General features: G+C 48.1%; 1 protein-coding gene across 1 annotated transcript; it reads right to left on the bottom strand.

The window, feature by feature from the left end:
* Window positions 1-21: 21 nt before the first annotated feature.
* LOC135239163 (piwi-like protein 1) lies at window positions 22-14,280 on the bottom strand. The gene is made up of 20 exons (XM_064307646.1): window positions 13,876-14,280; window positions 13,440-13,542; window positions 13,122-13,250; window positions 12,598-12,812; window positions 11,164-11,285; window positions 10,437-10,517; window positions 9,456-9,653; window positions 8,741-8,849; window positions 8,436-8,562; window positions 7,928-8,045; window positions 6,618-6,732; window positions 5,833-6,020; window positions 5,147-5,219; window positions 4,303-4,503; window positions 3,849-3,952; window positions 3,508-3,578; window positions 2,070-2,223; window positions 1,860-1,985; window positions 1,341-1,488; window positions 22-913 (listed from the first exon to the last, which is right to left on the bottom strand). The coding sequence occupies exons 1-20, from the start codon at window positions 13,945-13,947 to the stop codon at window positions 797-799; spliced, it is 2,571 nt and encodes an 856-aa protein (XP_064163716.1). The 5' UTR covers window positions 13,948-14,280; the 3' UTR covers window positions 22-796.
* Between the last annotated feature and the right edge of the window lie 1,990 nt (window positions 14,281-16,270).

The raw sequence follows: 16,270 nt of genomic DNA, 5'->3' as shown, positions 1-16,270 counted from the left end.
ATGATACACAGGAATCCCTCGTTTCATTGCTCTCAATCGTTTCATAAGAGGATTTATTCATTGTAAATTGAATTTAATTTTACAGGAATCGCGAGCCAAAGAATTTAATGCACATGAAACATAACAGTTCATTCTGAGCATCCCTGTACAGCACTGAGGGGGAAAGCCAGTGGCCCTGTTCACTGTAGTTTTTGTGGTTTTTGTAAGCGTTCTGACCCGAGGACGAGTAAACAGAACGTTTGGGTGATCGTCCAAAAGCAGAATTTAAATCCCTGCTGCCATCTTCAGTTCTGCTACGGTTCTTTTTCCATTTACGGTTTCTTTGCTGTAGAATTCAAAATGGCTCCCCTCAAAGCTGTGGGTTCTTCCCCTGAAGCAGCATGGCACACTGCCCATAAATTAAATTTAAAAAATCTAACACAAATAAACACAGGCCTTTCCCAGTTTCCAGGGACATATTAGCCAACAAAACATTTAGAAATACTGATTTTTTTGGAATAAAGAGTTACTGAAGATACTAGAAATAAAAATTATAAATGTATCCCCAAAAAATAAGCGCATAAGTCAACATCTGACAATTCACAACTTCATAATTAAGGTTCCCCATAAACCCGGATGCACAAATTCCAAAAGCTAACCTAGACTTAACACAAAGAAAAAAAAAAGTATATATACACGTTTATCCTGCAAAATGAAACCATTACACATGAAATGCCTGTAATGTAATGTAATGAATCCGAAGGTTCACATGCCTGGCTGTGCACGTGTACTGGCCACGTACTCAGGCCCCTGTCCATCACAGGTAATACAGCAGGCTGTCCAGAGATGGGTCCGGTTCCTTATGGAGGCTCTGGCCCACCAGGAAGGCCAGCTTGTGGGCATACTGGCAGGGGGCGGGCACTCGAATGATCCCCTGTAACAGAGCATTAATCAATCACAATCCTGGACCCAATCACTGCCCTCACATTCAGACCCCGCCTCTTCTGACAATGAGGCCGCACACCGCCTCCATGTCAACAAGGCAGGACTGGTAATGTTCACTCCCAAGTGACATTAGCACAGAGCAATGGGAACCAACTCTGTTCCTGGACATCGATCAGCCTCTGGGTTTTCAATTCAGCCAAAGTTTGGCACGCCTCACTCTACTATTTAGAAGCTCAACAAGATCTCCAGCTGTTGAAGGAAGTGTGCTTTGTTAGGGTTGGAGTGTAAACCTACAGGACGGTAGATCTCCACGAACAGGCATGGTTAGCAGTGGTATAGAACATGCGTGGGTTTGAATGGGGGCGTTCCTGCGTTTGGACGGGACGCTGGCGGGCCCGAACGGGGGCGTGTTTTACCTGCCAGTTGTAGTACATGTGGCAGAGCTTGTAGGTGAGCCGCTGCATGTGGTCGGGCTTCAGACCGCTGCTGTCGTACACCACGTTGTAGTGAGTGGGCGTGACGCTGCCCATGCGCACCGCCTGGCTCACGATGAAGAAATCGTACCTGAAACATTATCGCCGATGATTAGACGAGCCACGCGCTGGAGGGCTGTAGCGTTTGCAGGTTTAACTCCAGTCCTGGAGGGCCGCAGTGTCTGCAGGCTTAACTCCAGTGAAAGAGGGCTGCAGTGTCTGCGGGTTTAACTCCAGTCCTGGAGGGCCGCAGTGATGGGACTAGTGATAAACTAACTAGCTTAAGAATCTATACCCCTTCTACTTGTGGCCGTAACTGGCTGTCGATCAAAAGGAAATTACAAACGTCTGCAGACTGGGGCCCCCCAGGACTAGAGTTTGACACCCCTGAGTCATAAGCTGTACAGGTACCCCCCCATACAGGTGCATTCTGGCACATGCCCTGCGGCCCAGGGGACTCACCATTCAGGGCGCGTGATTTCCGTGTCGATGACCGTTCCTGGCGGCGGGTTGGACAGGTTCCTGTCCATCATGGCGAAGAACCTGGAGCTGATCCTCTTCTTCACCACGACTACGGCCAGTTTGGGCCTGGGGCGGGGCGGAGGGTCAGAATTCAGAGGTACAGCAGAGGGGGTGGGAACGCCGGCCCCACCCCCAGCCCAGGTCACTCACATGTAGTCCCCCATGGTGGACTTGATGCAGTCCAGGATCTGTTTGATCTCGTAGCTGACCACGCTCTGCAGCATGCCGTCTCCCACCCCGTCCCGGTACACGATGATGCGCGTCGGGGGCTTCTGATTGCGCTTCATCCAGGCCTGCAGGGCTCCTGGAACACGCCATTTCAGCAATTAGGGTGAAACAGTTGGTCTACGGGGCAGTGGTCCTCAATCCTGGTCCTGGAGAGCCACAAGGTGCGCTGGCTTTCATTGTAAATGGTAAATGGACTGCATTTATATAGCGCTTTTATCCAAAGCGCTTTACAATTGATGCCTCTCATTCGCCAGAGCAGTTAGGTGTTAGGGGTTAGGTGTCTTGCTCAAGGACGCTTCGACATGCCCAGGGCGGGGTTTGAACCGGCAACCCTCCGACTGCCAGACAATCGGTCTTACCTCCTGAGCCATGTCGCCCATTGTTATTCAGTCACGATGAAGTAAAGCAGAAATTGATTGCTTAAAGCAGTTGATTACACAGATAAAACAGGCTGCCTGGAGTCTGAACTGGTTGCTGATCTTAAGGCGAAAATGAAAACCAGCAGACCCTGTGGCTCTTCAGGACCTGGAATGAACATCTTCGGAGCATGGTAGTCACATGGCCAGCTTCGCCACTCCCCTCCATCCCGTCTAGTGCATTACTGTCGAGTTCTCTGGAATTTCGCTGCAGTTACAATTTATACATTTTCCTGAAGAAGAATACCCAAGGACCAAACCTCATTGCTGGTCACAAGCCCTCGTAAGTATTCATGACCTAAACTTGAAACATTAAAATCAGAGAAAGACTGAACTTCCAGGATTAAAGCCATGGAGCTGGCCATCTGGTTACTATATAGAATCTGACTTCAGCTTCTAGAAATCCAATTACTCTTCCAGCTAAACACACCTACAACACACTACAGGGTCTGCTGGTTTTTGTTTTCACCTTAAAAGCAGCACCCAACTGAGACCCAAAACACTGTGTAATCAACTGCTCTAATTGATTCATGAAGTGCAGAGTCACTATGAAAACCAGCAGACCCTGCAGCTCTCCAGGACCAGGGTTGGAGACCACTGATGTAAATTAAACGCTCCAAATGTAAAATGCACCAAAGTATGGCTTAGGCCAGGGGTGTCAAACTCCTGGAGGGCCGCAGTGTCTACTAGTTTTCAGTACGGTTCATTGATCAAGTCATTGATCAGCTAAAGAGTCCAATTTTCTATTTGCTGCTGACTGAAAAGAAACTCCAAATACCAGCAGACACTGCGGCCCTCCAGGTCACACCCCAGGCGCAGGGCATTCCAACTTTCAGTTTTAAGCTACGCCCATTTTCAAAACTATCGTTTTCCACTCTGACTTGCTCTATGAACTGCACCCATCTCAGGAAAGAAAACCTGCAGCTTTACTGGACGAGACCTGCCTTGCAGCGGCCCCTTCAGGCCGTCCATGATCTCCTGCCCGCGACTCTGGAGCACGCACTTAGAGTACCACCTGAAAGAGAGGCGGAGCTTAAACGCATCACTCGCACGCACCCCTTCACTCCGGCATCAGCCAATCAACTGGTGCCCAACACACACGCACCCCTTCACTCCGGCATCAGCCAATCAACTGGTGCCTAACACACACGCACCCCTTCACTCCGGCATCAGCCAATCAACTGGTGCCCAACACACACGCACACCAAAAGGCGCACATTAAACTGGCCGCTAAATTAGCCTTTAAATATGGCAGCCATGAGCAGAGGGAGCGAGCGGGACTGACTGAGTCATATCCTTGTTCAGACTGGCCACCAGAGCCCCGATGGATCGCCTCCCAGCAGCGATGTCATGGTAACAGTCGATTCCCACCACCATCAGAAAATCGAGCTGTGGGACAGGGATCAAAGGTCAGGGATGGACAAAAAAATAAATAAAACGTGAAAAAAGGAACCCCTCTTATTGCTGGGTTCCCCACCCCACCCCCCTTAACATGATCATATAACTCCACACATTCCATAAATACATCTCTTACTCTTAGTCTTAATCTGAGGGAATGCTAGAAAACCAGTGCTGTTGACACACAACATACGTTTGTGTTACACTCCATCCCTTCCCTGATCACAGCCATAGAGCTGACAAGTGACTGTCCCCTAAAGCCCACGGGTCTGAGACTAGCCCATAGGTCTGAGACTAGCCCATAGTTCTGAGACTAGCCCACGGGTCTGAGACTAGCTTACCGGTATCTCCACGTGCCACAGCTCACCCCCCATCTTGCAGTTTATCTGGAGGGCGATCTTGGTGGCGATGGTCATGAGGGCCTGGGGCCGGCTGAGGGTTCGAGCCACCACGCACTGACTGGGAGTGGCACACTGAATGCACAGGTACTTCTTCACGCAGTCGTACTTGTCCTTGCGGTTGGTGGGAAGAATGACCACAACCTGGAAAAGCAAAGAAGGCAACCAGGGTGCAATGCTGTTGAATCTAGATACAGTGTTACTCAGTCTGCTTACAATGCTACTGAACCTGGATACAGTGTTACTCAGTCTAAATACAATGCTACTGAACCTGGATACAGTGTTACTCAGTCTAAATACAATGTCTACTGAACCTGGATACAGTGTTACTCAAGTCCAGAAACAGTGTTACTGAATGTGGATACAGCATCACTGTCTAGATCAGGGCTGCTCAACCCTGTTCCTGGGGATCAACAGTCCTGTACGTTTTCATTTCAACCCTAATTTGTTGAATCAGGCACACCTGATTCTACCAATTAGAAGCTCAGCAAGATCTCTAGCTGTTGAGTGAGATGTGTTTTTGAGGTTTGGAGTGAAAACCCACAGGACAGCAGATCTCCAGGAACAGTGCTGGGCAGCCCTGGTCCAGATACGTTACTGAATCCAGATACAGCATCACTCAATCTAGATACAACGTTAACCAGGTTACAATGCAGCTCGATCTCAGCATGATTGTTCATGTATCCAATGGCAACCACAGTGCTTCTGTGTCTCATTAGCCTTTACTCTATGGGTACCATCTGGATACCCCGCCACTCAATCTCAATACGGTCTTTACTGTAGTTACCATCTGGGTTCCAGGGCCCACGTTCTGCTGCAGGGCCCTCATTAGAGAATCCTGTCTGTCCTCATATTCAATCCTGTGCCAGCAAGGAAGAGGAAACAGAAATCTAAACTTAGGACTGGATCCAATCCACACCTCATCCTCAATTTTGAAATTAATGCAGATGTTTCTTCAAACACATTTTGGCAAGTTAATTCAGTTGATTGCTAAACTCTAATATCGGCAACACAATACTGAAGACTTAACTGAAGGTTTGGAATCTTGTTTAATTAAATTTGAACTGCAGCCTCCACCACATTTTATGAATCCATTCTCTATAATGGAGTAAATGGAAGCAGACACACCCAGGTAACATTATTGGGCTCAGTGCACTCTCCTCATTCTGTGCTAAAGTAGAGACATTATAAATGAACTTGCTCTTAATGAAAGACTATGGCTTTCAGCTTGAGTTGCCCTTTAAGAATGAACAAGTCACTTCAATGTTCCACTCATCATAGCTTTGTGAAGCAGGGTGAGGCTTTGTGAATCTCAGAATGGGTGGAACCATTAGTAATATTTTTCAGAGAAAGGACTTGATTGGTTGCTAAGACGGTAACTAAAAGCTTGTGGTGGCTCCTCCCATCATTAAAGGTTCATCAAGCTGTCTTTATAACTGCAGCTGTAGCGACGGGTCAGTATGGCGCCCTCACATGGCGGGCCTCAGCATCCTCATCTCCATTGGCTGGCACACCCGGCCCAGGGTCTGGAGGAGGGAGTGGGCCAGGTCCCCGTTGCGGCGGGTGAAGAACAGCATCCAGTTCTCCAGGGGCGGACAGCTGGACAGGGGCACCCCGCGCATCTCCTTCGACCAATCAGCTGCCATGGGCCTGTACTGGAACTGACAGGGGGCAAAGAAGAGCCATTTCAACAGGAAGTGGAGCTGACGGGGTGGAGAAGAGTCATATCAACAGGAAGTGAAGCTCATAGGGAGCAGCGAAGAGTCATATCAACAGGAAGTGAAGCTCATAGGGAGCAGCGAAGAGCCATTTCAACAGGAAGTGAAACTGATAATCCGGCTCAGGGGCATGCAATCTTATCCAGAAAGGCCGGTGTGGGTGCAGGTTTGTGTTTTAGTGCAGCACTACAACACCCGGTTAAAAGTAATTAACCATGGTATTCAATAAAGACCTTAATACATAAAATCGGGTATCTTAGTCATCAAGACCAGAGAACCAACTATGGCTGAAAAACAACTAATCTGTAAGCAGAGAGAACAATACATCATATAACAATTTTTTTTTACTGATACTACTGTCTATTTTTAGGTCTTATGACGACGCATTTGTCATGGCTATATTGTTCATTATAAAAATAGTGACTACTGTATTACAATTACTTTCTCCCCATTTCTTCAATTTTAAGACCTTGCCACACAAAATAGCCCCATGGGGGGGTACTAAGGCACCCGTCCCGCAGCACGTCGGGGCTCCCTTACCGTGCGGCGACCCTGGAGGATATTTTCGGGGGGGAGGATTCGGCCCTGGATCCTCACAGACTGCTTGTCGAAGCTGAGGCCCCAGGTGCTGAGCTCAGACTGCGCTTCGGGGTTCCTGCAGGGGGGGGGATGTGGGGCATGGCTTTCAGTACCCCTCCCGTTCGGGGACGCCCCCTGACCCAGTGCCACGTGGGGTCACGCTCATATCCCAAACCCTGAAGTCAGGGGTGGGCAGTTCCAATCCCACAGGGTGTGTATGCAGGTCCACTAATTACACTGGGCCCAATTAGCTAATTAGCAGAGTACACTTATTGTTTGTCAAATATACAGTTAAATCAGTAAGCTGTTTCATGCTGGGACCCAAAACAGTATGCAGCTGTCATTCATTAACTTAAAGAAATGTAGGCAAAATATCAAGTACTAAATCAATGGGAACCAACTCTGTTCAAGTTAGATCTACTGTCCTCTAGGTTTTCAACCCTAACAAAGCACACCTCATTCAACACCTAGAGCAGGGCTGCCCAACCTTGCTCCTGGAGATCTACCATCCTGTAGGTTTTCACTCCAACCCTAATAAAGCACACCTCATTCAACACCTAGAGCAGGGCTGCCCAACCCTGCTCCTGGAGATCTACGACGCACACCTCGGTCAACAGCAAGAGAAACCAATGTGCTGCTAATTAGTAGAGTCAGGTGTGCCAAAATAGAAGTGAAAACCTACAGGACCGTAGATCTCCAGGAACAGGGCTGATTACCACAGTCGTAAATAATTGGGCTAATTAAATAATTAAGAGCAGAGGTTGGTGTGAAATCCAGAAACGGGTCTGCCCCCCTTCCTTGCCCACCTCTGCCACAAGTGAAGCATGCTAGCAGGTCTCCTTTGACTGGCCATTTCCCCAAAATGTACCTTAGCACTGTACTGTAGCCCAGGGACTACAGGTGAAACTAACCTATGAGCAAAGTCTGATTCATTATACTGTGCAGGTTCAGATGACATCATGTTAAACTGTGCTTTGTCGCTGAAATAAACTAAATGGGTCTAGACCCATGGAGATCTACCATCGTGTAGGTTTTCATTGCAGCCCTAATTTGGCACACCTGATTTTACTAATTAGCAGCTCTGTCTCAACTGTTGAATAAGGTGTGCTTTGTCAGGGTTGAAAACCTACACAACGTAGATCTCCAGGTAGCAGTTGGTCTAGGTGGCCAGGGTTTATTTTAACCGATTTTATTTTTAAAGAATTTTTTTAAATGGTGGTCCAAGGATGACGGGTTGCGCGAGGATAAAAAGGTTCCATTTCAGCCGTTACCGGTTGATGGTTCCGATGAACCGGTTCAGGCGGTTGTCCCGGTCCTGTGGGTTGAGTCGCGTGTGGTGCGACAGGTCCCTCATTATGTTGAAGTCCTGCCGCATCCTGTCCGTCAGACCTGCGCCATGGCGACACAAGCGTCATGTGGTCTGCAGGGGGCAGCCAATCAGAATGTGCGGAGGTTCGGGCGATCTAGCGACTGAAGCGACGGAGGAGAAAGATGGGGGCGAGGAGGAAAAGAAAAAGAACAACGAAAAAAGGGCACTAAGTGAAAGAAAGAGAGGGAGAGAGGAACAGAGAGAGAAGAGCAGAGAGAGAGAGAGTCAGAAAGTAGGAGATGGAGAGTGTGCAGGATATGCCTTGGCAAAATGTGCCTTAACAACAAGGGATAACCAGTCACTAGTAAAACCTGTTTTGGACAAAGGAGAGGGGGATGAGGATGACGCAGGAGAGGGGAAGGGAGAGGAAGATGGAGAGGGGAAGTGGGAGGGTGAGGGGATCTTCACACCTGTCAGGTAGCAGAACTCAGGGACCAATAAGGCCGGCCCAGGAGGCGGGGCTCCAGCAGGGCCCAGCTTCTTCACGTGGCTGACCAGCAGCACCTGGTTCTCATCCCTGATATCCAGGTTGTACTGCTGCAGTATGGACAAAAATCTGCCTTAAAATAACTCCTCGTTTTCCCAGCTTATCCTTAAAATGCATTCCAGCCAGTAATACACACACACACACACATTCTCTCTCTCACACACACAGACACACAAATGCACAAGCAGAAACAAACACACACACATGCACGAACACACACAAACACACCGTTTTGTAGTACTCTTTGAAGGAGATCTCTTTGTCCCCCTTCTTGAACGTGTTTCTGGGGTTGTGGTCCCAGGCAATCTCATCTATCCTGTAGGTTTTGTTGTTGTACCTTTGTGAAGAAGCACATATTTAAACCCGAGACGTGCACTTCCAACACTGAGCATGTCTCTGCACTTTACAGAAAGAAATACATTTCAAATAGCTTAAATAAAAAACAGCTCTTACAGTACTGTGGCTTTCCAGGTGTATACAAGAAGATTATTTATATACAATACATGAATCTACAAAAACATATTTGTACAGCACCTTGTAAATCCAAGGTTGCACAGCCAAGCATACAATTACCAGTTTATACAATTCCAACACTTTTTCAGATCTGGCACAAGCTCTTCACTGCCAAGGCTCTATACAGCAACCCTGAAATAAGATGCTGCACCACACAGCTTTTGTGAGCACAGTAGGCTCAGGATACAGGCACCACCAGAAACAGTTCAGGCGAAAATTAACACTGAACATTATTACTGAATAACTGGGTTCAGCAGGTTCAGAAACCTCTCTGAATAATCTAAATATCCTTCCCTGTACAAGAACTGCCTGGGCCAAAGAAACATACAGACCCCAGAAAGCACATCACCGCTCGAAGCTGCTCATTTTACCGTATACGGCGCGTTTGTGCACCCTCCCGCCACTAGGCGGCGCCAGAGGCAGGCCTTACTTGGTGAGGACGATGAGGCCCAGCAGCTCCTTGGTGCAGGCCTCCATGAAGTAGCGGTCGCCGTGCTGCTGCCGCAGGCCGTACATGAAGGCCAGCACCGTCTCGCTGCGCAGCACCTTGTGGCTGACGTCCACGCTCAGCATCACGCCGGACTCGTACTGCAGGATGGCCGTGCAGAAGCCCGACCAGATCGTCAGCCTGCCGGACGGACAGACGGACGGGCGGACACACCCGCCACCCAGAGAGAACCGCTGCTAACACTGCAGGTTACGGAGCTGTTAACCGAGTTAACACGCTAACTAACACAAGTTAATGCATTAACTAACCTGAGCAAAGGAATTCACTGATCATTCATTTATTTATATTAATGAAGCCATTAGCCAAGATGGAATGAGAGCTAGAGCAGGGTTCCCCAACTGTGTGATTTAATAGGGCCGTCCCCTCTAAATCATGCTTTCCACCAAACAGCCCCGGCCTCTACTCTGCAACCCAACAGCCCCTGCCTCTACTCTGCAACCCAACAGCCCCTGCCTCTACTCTGCAACCCAACAGCCCCTGCCTCTACTCTGCAACCCAACAGCCCCGCCTCTACTCTGCAACCCAACAGCCCTGTGACCCAACAGGCCCTGCCTCTACTCTGCAACCCAACAGCCCCTGCCTCTACTCTGCAACCCAACAGCCCCTGTCTCTACTCTGCAACCCAACAGCCCCTGCCTCTACTCTGCAACCCAACAGCCCCACCTCTACTCTGCAACCCAACAGGCCCTGCCTCTACTCTGCAACCCAACAGCCCCTGCCTCTACTCTGCAACCCAACAGCCCAACTCTACTCTGCAGCCCAACAGCACCTGCCTCTCAGTTCAATATGGATTTAGATTGGGATGCATTTCCAGATAGCTCTGTTTTAACCCCTCCCTTCCCCCGTTCTGCAGTCACATGGCAGGGCCACAGTTTAACCCCGTGCACGCAGAGCTGACGGCACCTGTGCTGGGGGATCTCCAGGGGCTCGTTGGGGTTGTAGTAATGGCGGCCGATCTGCTGCATGTTCAGGATCCTCAGCACTCTGACAGAAAGGAACACAGGAATGCATGACACAATTTAGAAAATATACAACAACACTCACTTTTCAGTTCAAAGACAATCTCTATGCTGACAATTACTAAAAGATTCTAAGTAGTTTAAAAATCACTATTTACAGAAAATTCTGTTATCGTTTTTACATTTATAGAATGCTGTATTTGTACTGAAGGAACCTCAGGGAGTGATATATGCAGCCTGGCCAAATGGACTGGATGGAGCTGTAGGGTGGGGGAAGGACAGGGAGCCGTAGGGTGGGGGAAGTGCAGGGAGCTGTAAGGTGGGGAAGGGCATGGAGCTGTAGGGTGGGGAAAGGGCAGGGAGCCGTAGTGTGGGGGAAGGGCAGGGAGCCGTAGAGTAGGGAAGGGCAGGGAGCCGTAGGGTGGGGGAAGGGCAGGGAGCTGTAGGGTTGGGGAAGGGCATGGAGCCGTAGGGTGGAGAAGGGCAGGGAGCTGTAGGGTGGGGGAAGGGGCAGGGAGCTGTAGGGTGGGGGAAGGACAGGGAGCTGTAGGGTTGGGGAAGGGCATGCAGCCGTAGGGTTGGGGAAGGACAGGGAGCCGTAGGGTGAGGGAAGGGCAGGGAGCCGTAGGGTGAGGGAAGGGCAGGGAGCTGTAGGGTGGGGAAGGGCTGACCTCCGGAAGATGATGTTGTAGAACTGCAGGCAGACGGGCGAAGTTGGCAGAAGTTCAGAGGTCAGCGTGACCGTGATTCGCACCTTCTCTCCTTGCCTGGTTTCACTCAGGAGAACCGTCTCCTGCGCCACACAAAGCCATTAAACACTTCACCACAAAGCCCTCAGTGCGACAGTACCAGAGATTTCACGCCTAATTCTGCTAAATGGCCTAACTGGCCCGAACATTTAGCAAGACATTTTCCTACATGTCTTGGTAAGTTCATGAATGACAGCAGTAGAATGTTCCTGTGACCCAACACAAAACATCTTATTGTGGTCTAATCTACAATCAAACAAGCTTAAGTGCATTCAGCCAATTAGCCAATTTGGCCAGTGTAAATGGTGACAATGAAATTCTGCACACACACCCAACACCACTCCGGGCCAACGCTATTAACAACAAGTTAGGCCACACTTGTCTTTTCATGGATGTACTACAATATTCTAAGTTGTGTGCAAGGAATCCTAGACTCCTTAACATGTTTCCATAACAATGATCAACGCAGGGACACCATTTAAGATTAGTGTGCGTGGAGACAAATGTTGTGGAGCTAGAATATCATGAATTGTGTGTTCCTTCCTGTGTATTTACCATAAACACAGGCAAGCTCACAGAAGCTGAGCTGTACACAGAAATAAACGCTTTGGTTCAGAAATAAAACCATTGGCACCCTTGGGAAAACCAAAACTGCCAATGTTTTTAAAAAAATATAAATAAACAGGTTATTCTCCAGGGCTGTTTCACAATGCAGGATTACGGTGTTGGTGTTAGCTGGATAACTGTGCTGAGTAAAACCCAGAACCCTCCCAAATCTGGAATATGGACTGAAGTAAAAAGAGCTGTTCCGGGTTTTATTCAGTGCAGTTATCCAGCTAACTCAGTAATGGCTTTGCCTAATATCCCCCAGGTTTGTACTGTAATATTAAAGCAGTAAATGGGTTTGGAGCATTGCACTTTCAGCACAATGTCCCCCATCACTGCATTGCTAGATTTTCACGAAGCAGGATTAACAAGTTAGCCAGATAACTTGTCAGGGAAAAACCCAGAACAGCTCTCCGTTCTCTCTCAGTGCGGTTATCCAGCTAACTCAGTAATCCTGCTTAGTGAAATACTCCCCTACTGGCCCATCAACAACTGAGCTTTCCCAGGGTGTCTGGGATCCTAATACTAACTAAGCACACACCTGCTGCTTGGCAACAGCACTTTGCTATGAGAAGGGCATAGGGTGGTACGGCTGCTTAGCAACAGCGCTTTGCTATGAGATGGGCACAAGGTGGTACGGCTGCTTAGCAACAGCGCTTTGCTATGAGATGGGCACAAGGTGGTACGGCTGCTGAGCAACAGCACTGCTACAAGAAGGGCGCAGGGCGTTGCGGCTGCTGGCATCCCTACCGGGTTATGGAGTCGGTGGGGCAGGAAGAGGATGGCGCCGTCGAAGGTGTGGGCGGGGCCCAGCGTCTGGCCGTGCTGGAACAGGAGCGCGGACCGGAGGCGGCGGGACTCCATGGGGGGGTTGAAGTCCACGTGATACTGGAACAGGACCCACTGCGGCCGCGACAGGATGCGGAAGTAGTTGGCCCTCAGCTCGATGGGAGACCCGGAAGTACCTGAGGAGGCCCACCGTGCAGTAGACCGTGAGAGCACTGAGCAATGGGCTCCTCACAGCTAGCCCTGAGTAGCAACTGCTTCTACAGGCTAACTGCAGTTCAGAAAGCAGCAGTACAGTCTTCACACCACAGATCGAATGCTTTCACCATGTACTGCACCCAGGGATGGACCTAAAAATCATTTGTGCGGGGGGTGGGGGGGCTGGGGGCCCCATTCACATGCACACACACACACACACACACTAGGGCCCCCTGGACCAGCTAGTGGCTAGGAAAATGTCCCCCCTTAGCTCTGCCCCCTGCTTGTACCTGACTTGGACTGCTTTACATGTTCCATGGCCTGTCTTGTGTTGATTCCTTCATCGTGAAAATCCCGCCGTCGGCGACCTCGCTCTCCAATAGTCACTTTCTGGAAGCCGGCAGAGATCTCGAGGAGGCCTGAAGAAAATATGTAGAATAAAATTTAATTATCCAATAAAATTCCATTCAACTTCCATCTGAAGGTGTGCTTTAGACGTGCTGAGTAATTTTAAACAACTGAACACAGCCCAACGATCTTAAATTTTATAGTAAAAATGACTGTGCAATGCGGTCCATAAGGATATTCGTTAAATCTCGTGCTTTTACCTTCCGATGCAGCGGCAGAAGGCGCCGTTTTCTGCCTTCCACGGCCCAACATCTCGCCCTCAGCTGGAGGGAGAACTGGCCGCGACGCCTCCTGAGCTGGAGGCTTGAGAATAAATCAATACTTGTAACATAAACCACACTTTTGCACCGCCAAATTTCACTGGAACAACTCTAACCATAACGTTTCCGTAAAGACTACAAATGTATCATCCTAGCAGTACGCATTACAAACGCATCATCCCATGCAGTAATTCCTACTAAAAAAGCCACATTTCCAATTCAAACTAGATGACATGAAGTAAGCCCATGGGCGATGACACAGACATCTCTTTGAGTCGCTATATTTTTCTACAGTGCGTTTCTTTGCCAAGAATGCGCACAGACATCAGCGACGAGTTTTCTAAAAAGATACCCAAAGATGAAAACTAGTACTCACCATGCCTGGGGCTGTCTTGGGCCCGCGAGCTCTCCCCCTCGAGCGCGATCTCGCTCTTCCTCTGTCACTCATTTTGGGGCGCAGACGTTAGGCTGAGTTGAGCGAAGTTGTAGTAGACAGAAGTTATGAAGCGCGAAAGGATCGGTAGTTTCCCTCAGTTCAGCCGTAACGTATTCTGTGCTCTTTCTTGCTTACGAAACAGTAACCTGTGCAAGGGTATCCATGTCTAGCACAAAAGCTATTGCCAGGCGAACCAGAATACGCCCGCTAACCGTCCAGCTGCTCCCACAAACAGCAGGTGTACGTCAGACACTTGATGGTGTGTATTTTGCGTCACACTGTTTGAACTTGCGCTAATGGCTGTTAATTTACGCTCTTAATTGAGTGACTGCTGGGCGCGGTCTGTATTCCACCTGAAACGGGCTGGACTGCCAGTGCGCGTGTTCACATTAGTCCATGAGCTTATTCTGCAGTAAATGCAAATTAAACACATTAGTGCATTTCTCAACGCCACGTATTTGTTGTTTTCCCCACTATTCAGGTTTTAAGTCTTAAAAGAGACATAGGGCAATGCGTAAAATCCAGTGGTGCGACTTTGCAGCGTTTAAACAAATGGGCGTGTAAAAAAGAGACTGACAGATGTCAATCCCATTCAGGGGGCCCTCCACTGCAGTCATAGACAAGGCGTTTCATTAATGATCTATCTACCGACATGGATAATTTACGTCCAAAAGAGCATGTTTTAGTACGTCTTAGTAAGCGCATCAGGAAATCAATTATTTAGGTTCTTTCAGTGATCCAATTATTTTTTCCCCAGAAAGCTGCGCATTCCAGTGTCTGTCCACAAGATGGCAACCGTTAATTCAAAATAGGAGAATTTCTTTGTACATTTATTTGACTGCTTTGTGGTATTCTGTTGCGTTAGGCTTTTCTATTCTTCAATCCACGTTTTTACTGCAGATGTGCAACCGTTGGTCGTCTGCAGGGTCCATTAACCCACGTGAATTCCCCTGAACGACTACATGTATTCTACAAGGTTCTTGGCTTGCGGTATTTTTTATAATTTACTCTGAATATATATTAAAAGAATCCATTAAATTCGTTTCTTACGGAAACATTCAATAGGAAGCCACCACGGGAATATGTAACCTCTATGACCAAATTATCAAATTGCCTGAAGTGGTTTTTGTTAAGAATAAGAAAAGGAGAAAGATGAGGAATTCCAGGGATTTGAAACATAATTGCTCACACGTTTATGGTATTTGGTTTGGTATTCATTCATGACCAAAAAAAGGCCATGCTTCACCTCGACTAGTGGTGCACAACAAGGGCTGCTCTGTTCCAGGATTTTTTCTGCTCTTAATTATTCAATTAGCTCAATCATTTATTCATTTGAATTTTGTATAAACGCCAGCTACCCTTAAGATTTTACTGGGCTTAAGTGTAATAGTGAACCATCGTAGTTTATAGAGATGTCAAAAAATCAGAAAAAAGATAACTGGTTGCAATAAAAACTGGCCTTTCAGGACCGGGGTTGTGTGCCATTGAACTAGACCCGGGCTGCCCAATCCTGTTCCTGGAGATCTAACGTCCTGCAGGTTTTCATTTCAACGTTAATTTGGCACACCTGATTCTACTAATTAGCAGCCCAGTGTGATCTCTAGCTGTTGAATGAGGTGCGCTTTGTTAGGGTTGGAATGAAAACCTGAAGGATGGTAGATCTCCAGGTACAGGGTTGGGCAGCCCTGACATACCCTAAGACACCTAGAAATGGCCACTGACCAAACAGAACCGGGCCTTTGTCCAAAATGTCTTGTCACTTGCTGGTGTTAACAAGACCCTCAAGACCAGCAGTTGAAAAACAACAAAACATAATGTAACAACAAACATAAGGTCAAAGACAAACCACCATATCGTATACCTAATATAGGTATGATTGCCTTTTCAACATAAAAGTCTTTCTCCCAGTACGTAATCCAGCGCTGGTGTACACGGCCAAAAAAGCTTTCTTCTGAACTCATCTGGCTGTGACACCCGGTTCCAAGCAATGTTCCGATGGCATTTAGCAAACTCCCAGACACTTATTTTTATTGATTGTCCTCAATAGAAGTCTTTCTTTCCCGCAAACCATCTGCTTTGCTGTGCGTGGGGGCAAGGTGCAGTCGAGGGATCTACCAGGCAGGCTCGTCGCTGTTCCAGACGGTTTCAACTACTTAATTATCGACAGAAAGTGTTCTTTTGTGTCCTTTTTTTTTTTTTTTTTTTTTTTTACTGTCCATTGATGTTTGAAGGTCAGAAACACTTTGTCTTGTTTCGTATGAGAGTTTTTGCTTTTCCCCTTGGTGATGGCGAACTTAAATACTGTATGTGTGTTGCCTCGTTTTTATATCAAGAT

The sequence above is a fragment of the Anguilla rostrata genome, chromosome 14 (genome assembly GCF_018555375.3).
Source record: "Anguilla rostrata isolate EN2019 chromosome 14, ASM1855537v3, whole genome shotgun sequence".
NCBI classification, from domain to species: Eukaryota; Metazoa; Chordata; class Actinopteri; order Anguilliformes; family Anguillidae; genus Anguilla; species Anguilla rostrata.
Note: the sequence above shows the minus strand (reverse complement) of the source record. Positions and strands in the feature narration are given on the sequence as shown.

Bases quoted from the DNA above. Each gene is read 5' to 3' on its own strand.
- LOC135239163 (XM_064307646.1), bottom strand. From the start codon at position 13,947: ATGAGTGACAGAGGAAGAGCGAGATCGCGCTCGAGGGGGAGAGCTCGC. The intron at 12,813-13,121 runs GTACAAGCAGGG...GGGCCTCCTCAG, and splicing joins TGTAAAGCAGTCCAAGTCAG to GTACTTCCGGGTCTCCCATC. The intron at 9,654-10,436 runs GTGCCGTCAGCT...TCCGTCCGGCAG, and splicing joins CTGGAGATCCCCCAGCACAG to GCTGACGATCTGGTCGGGCT.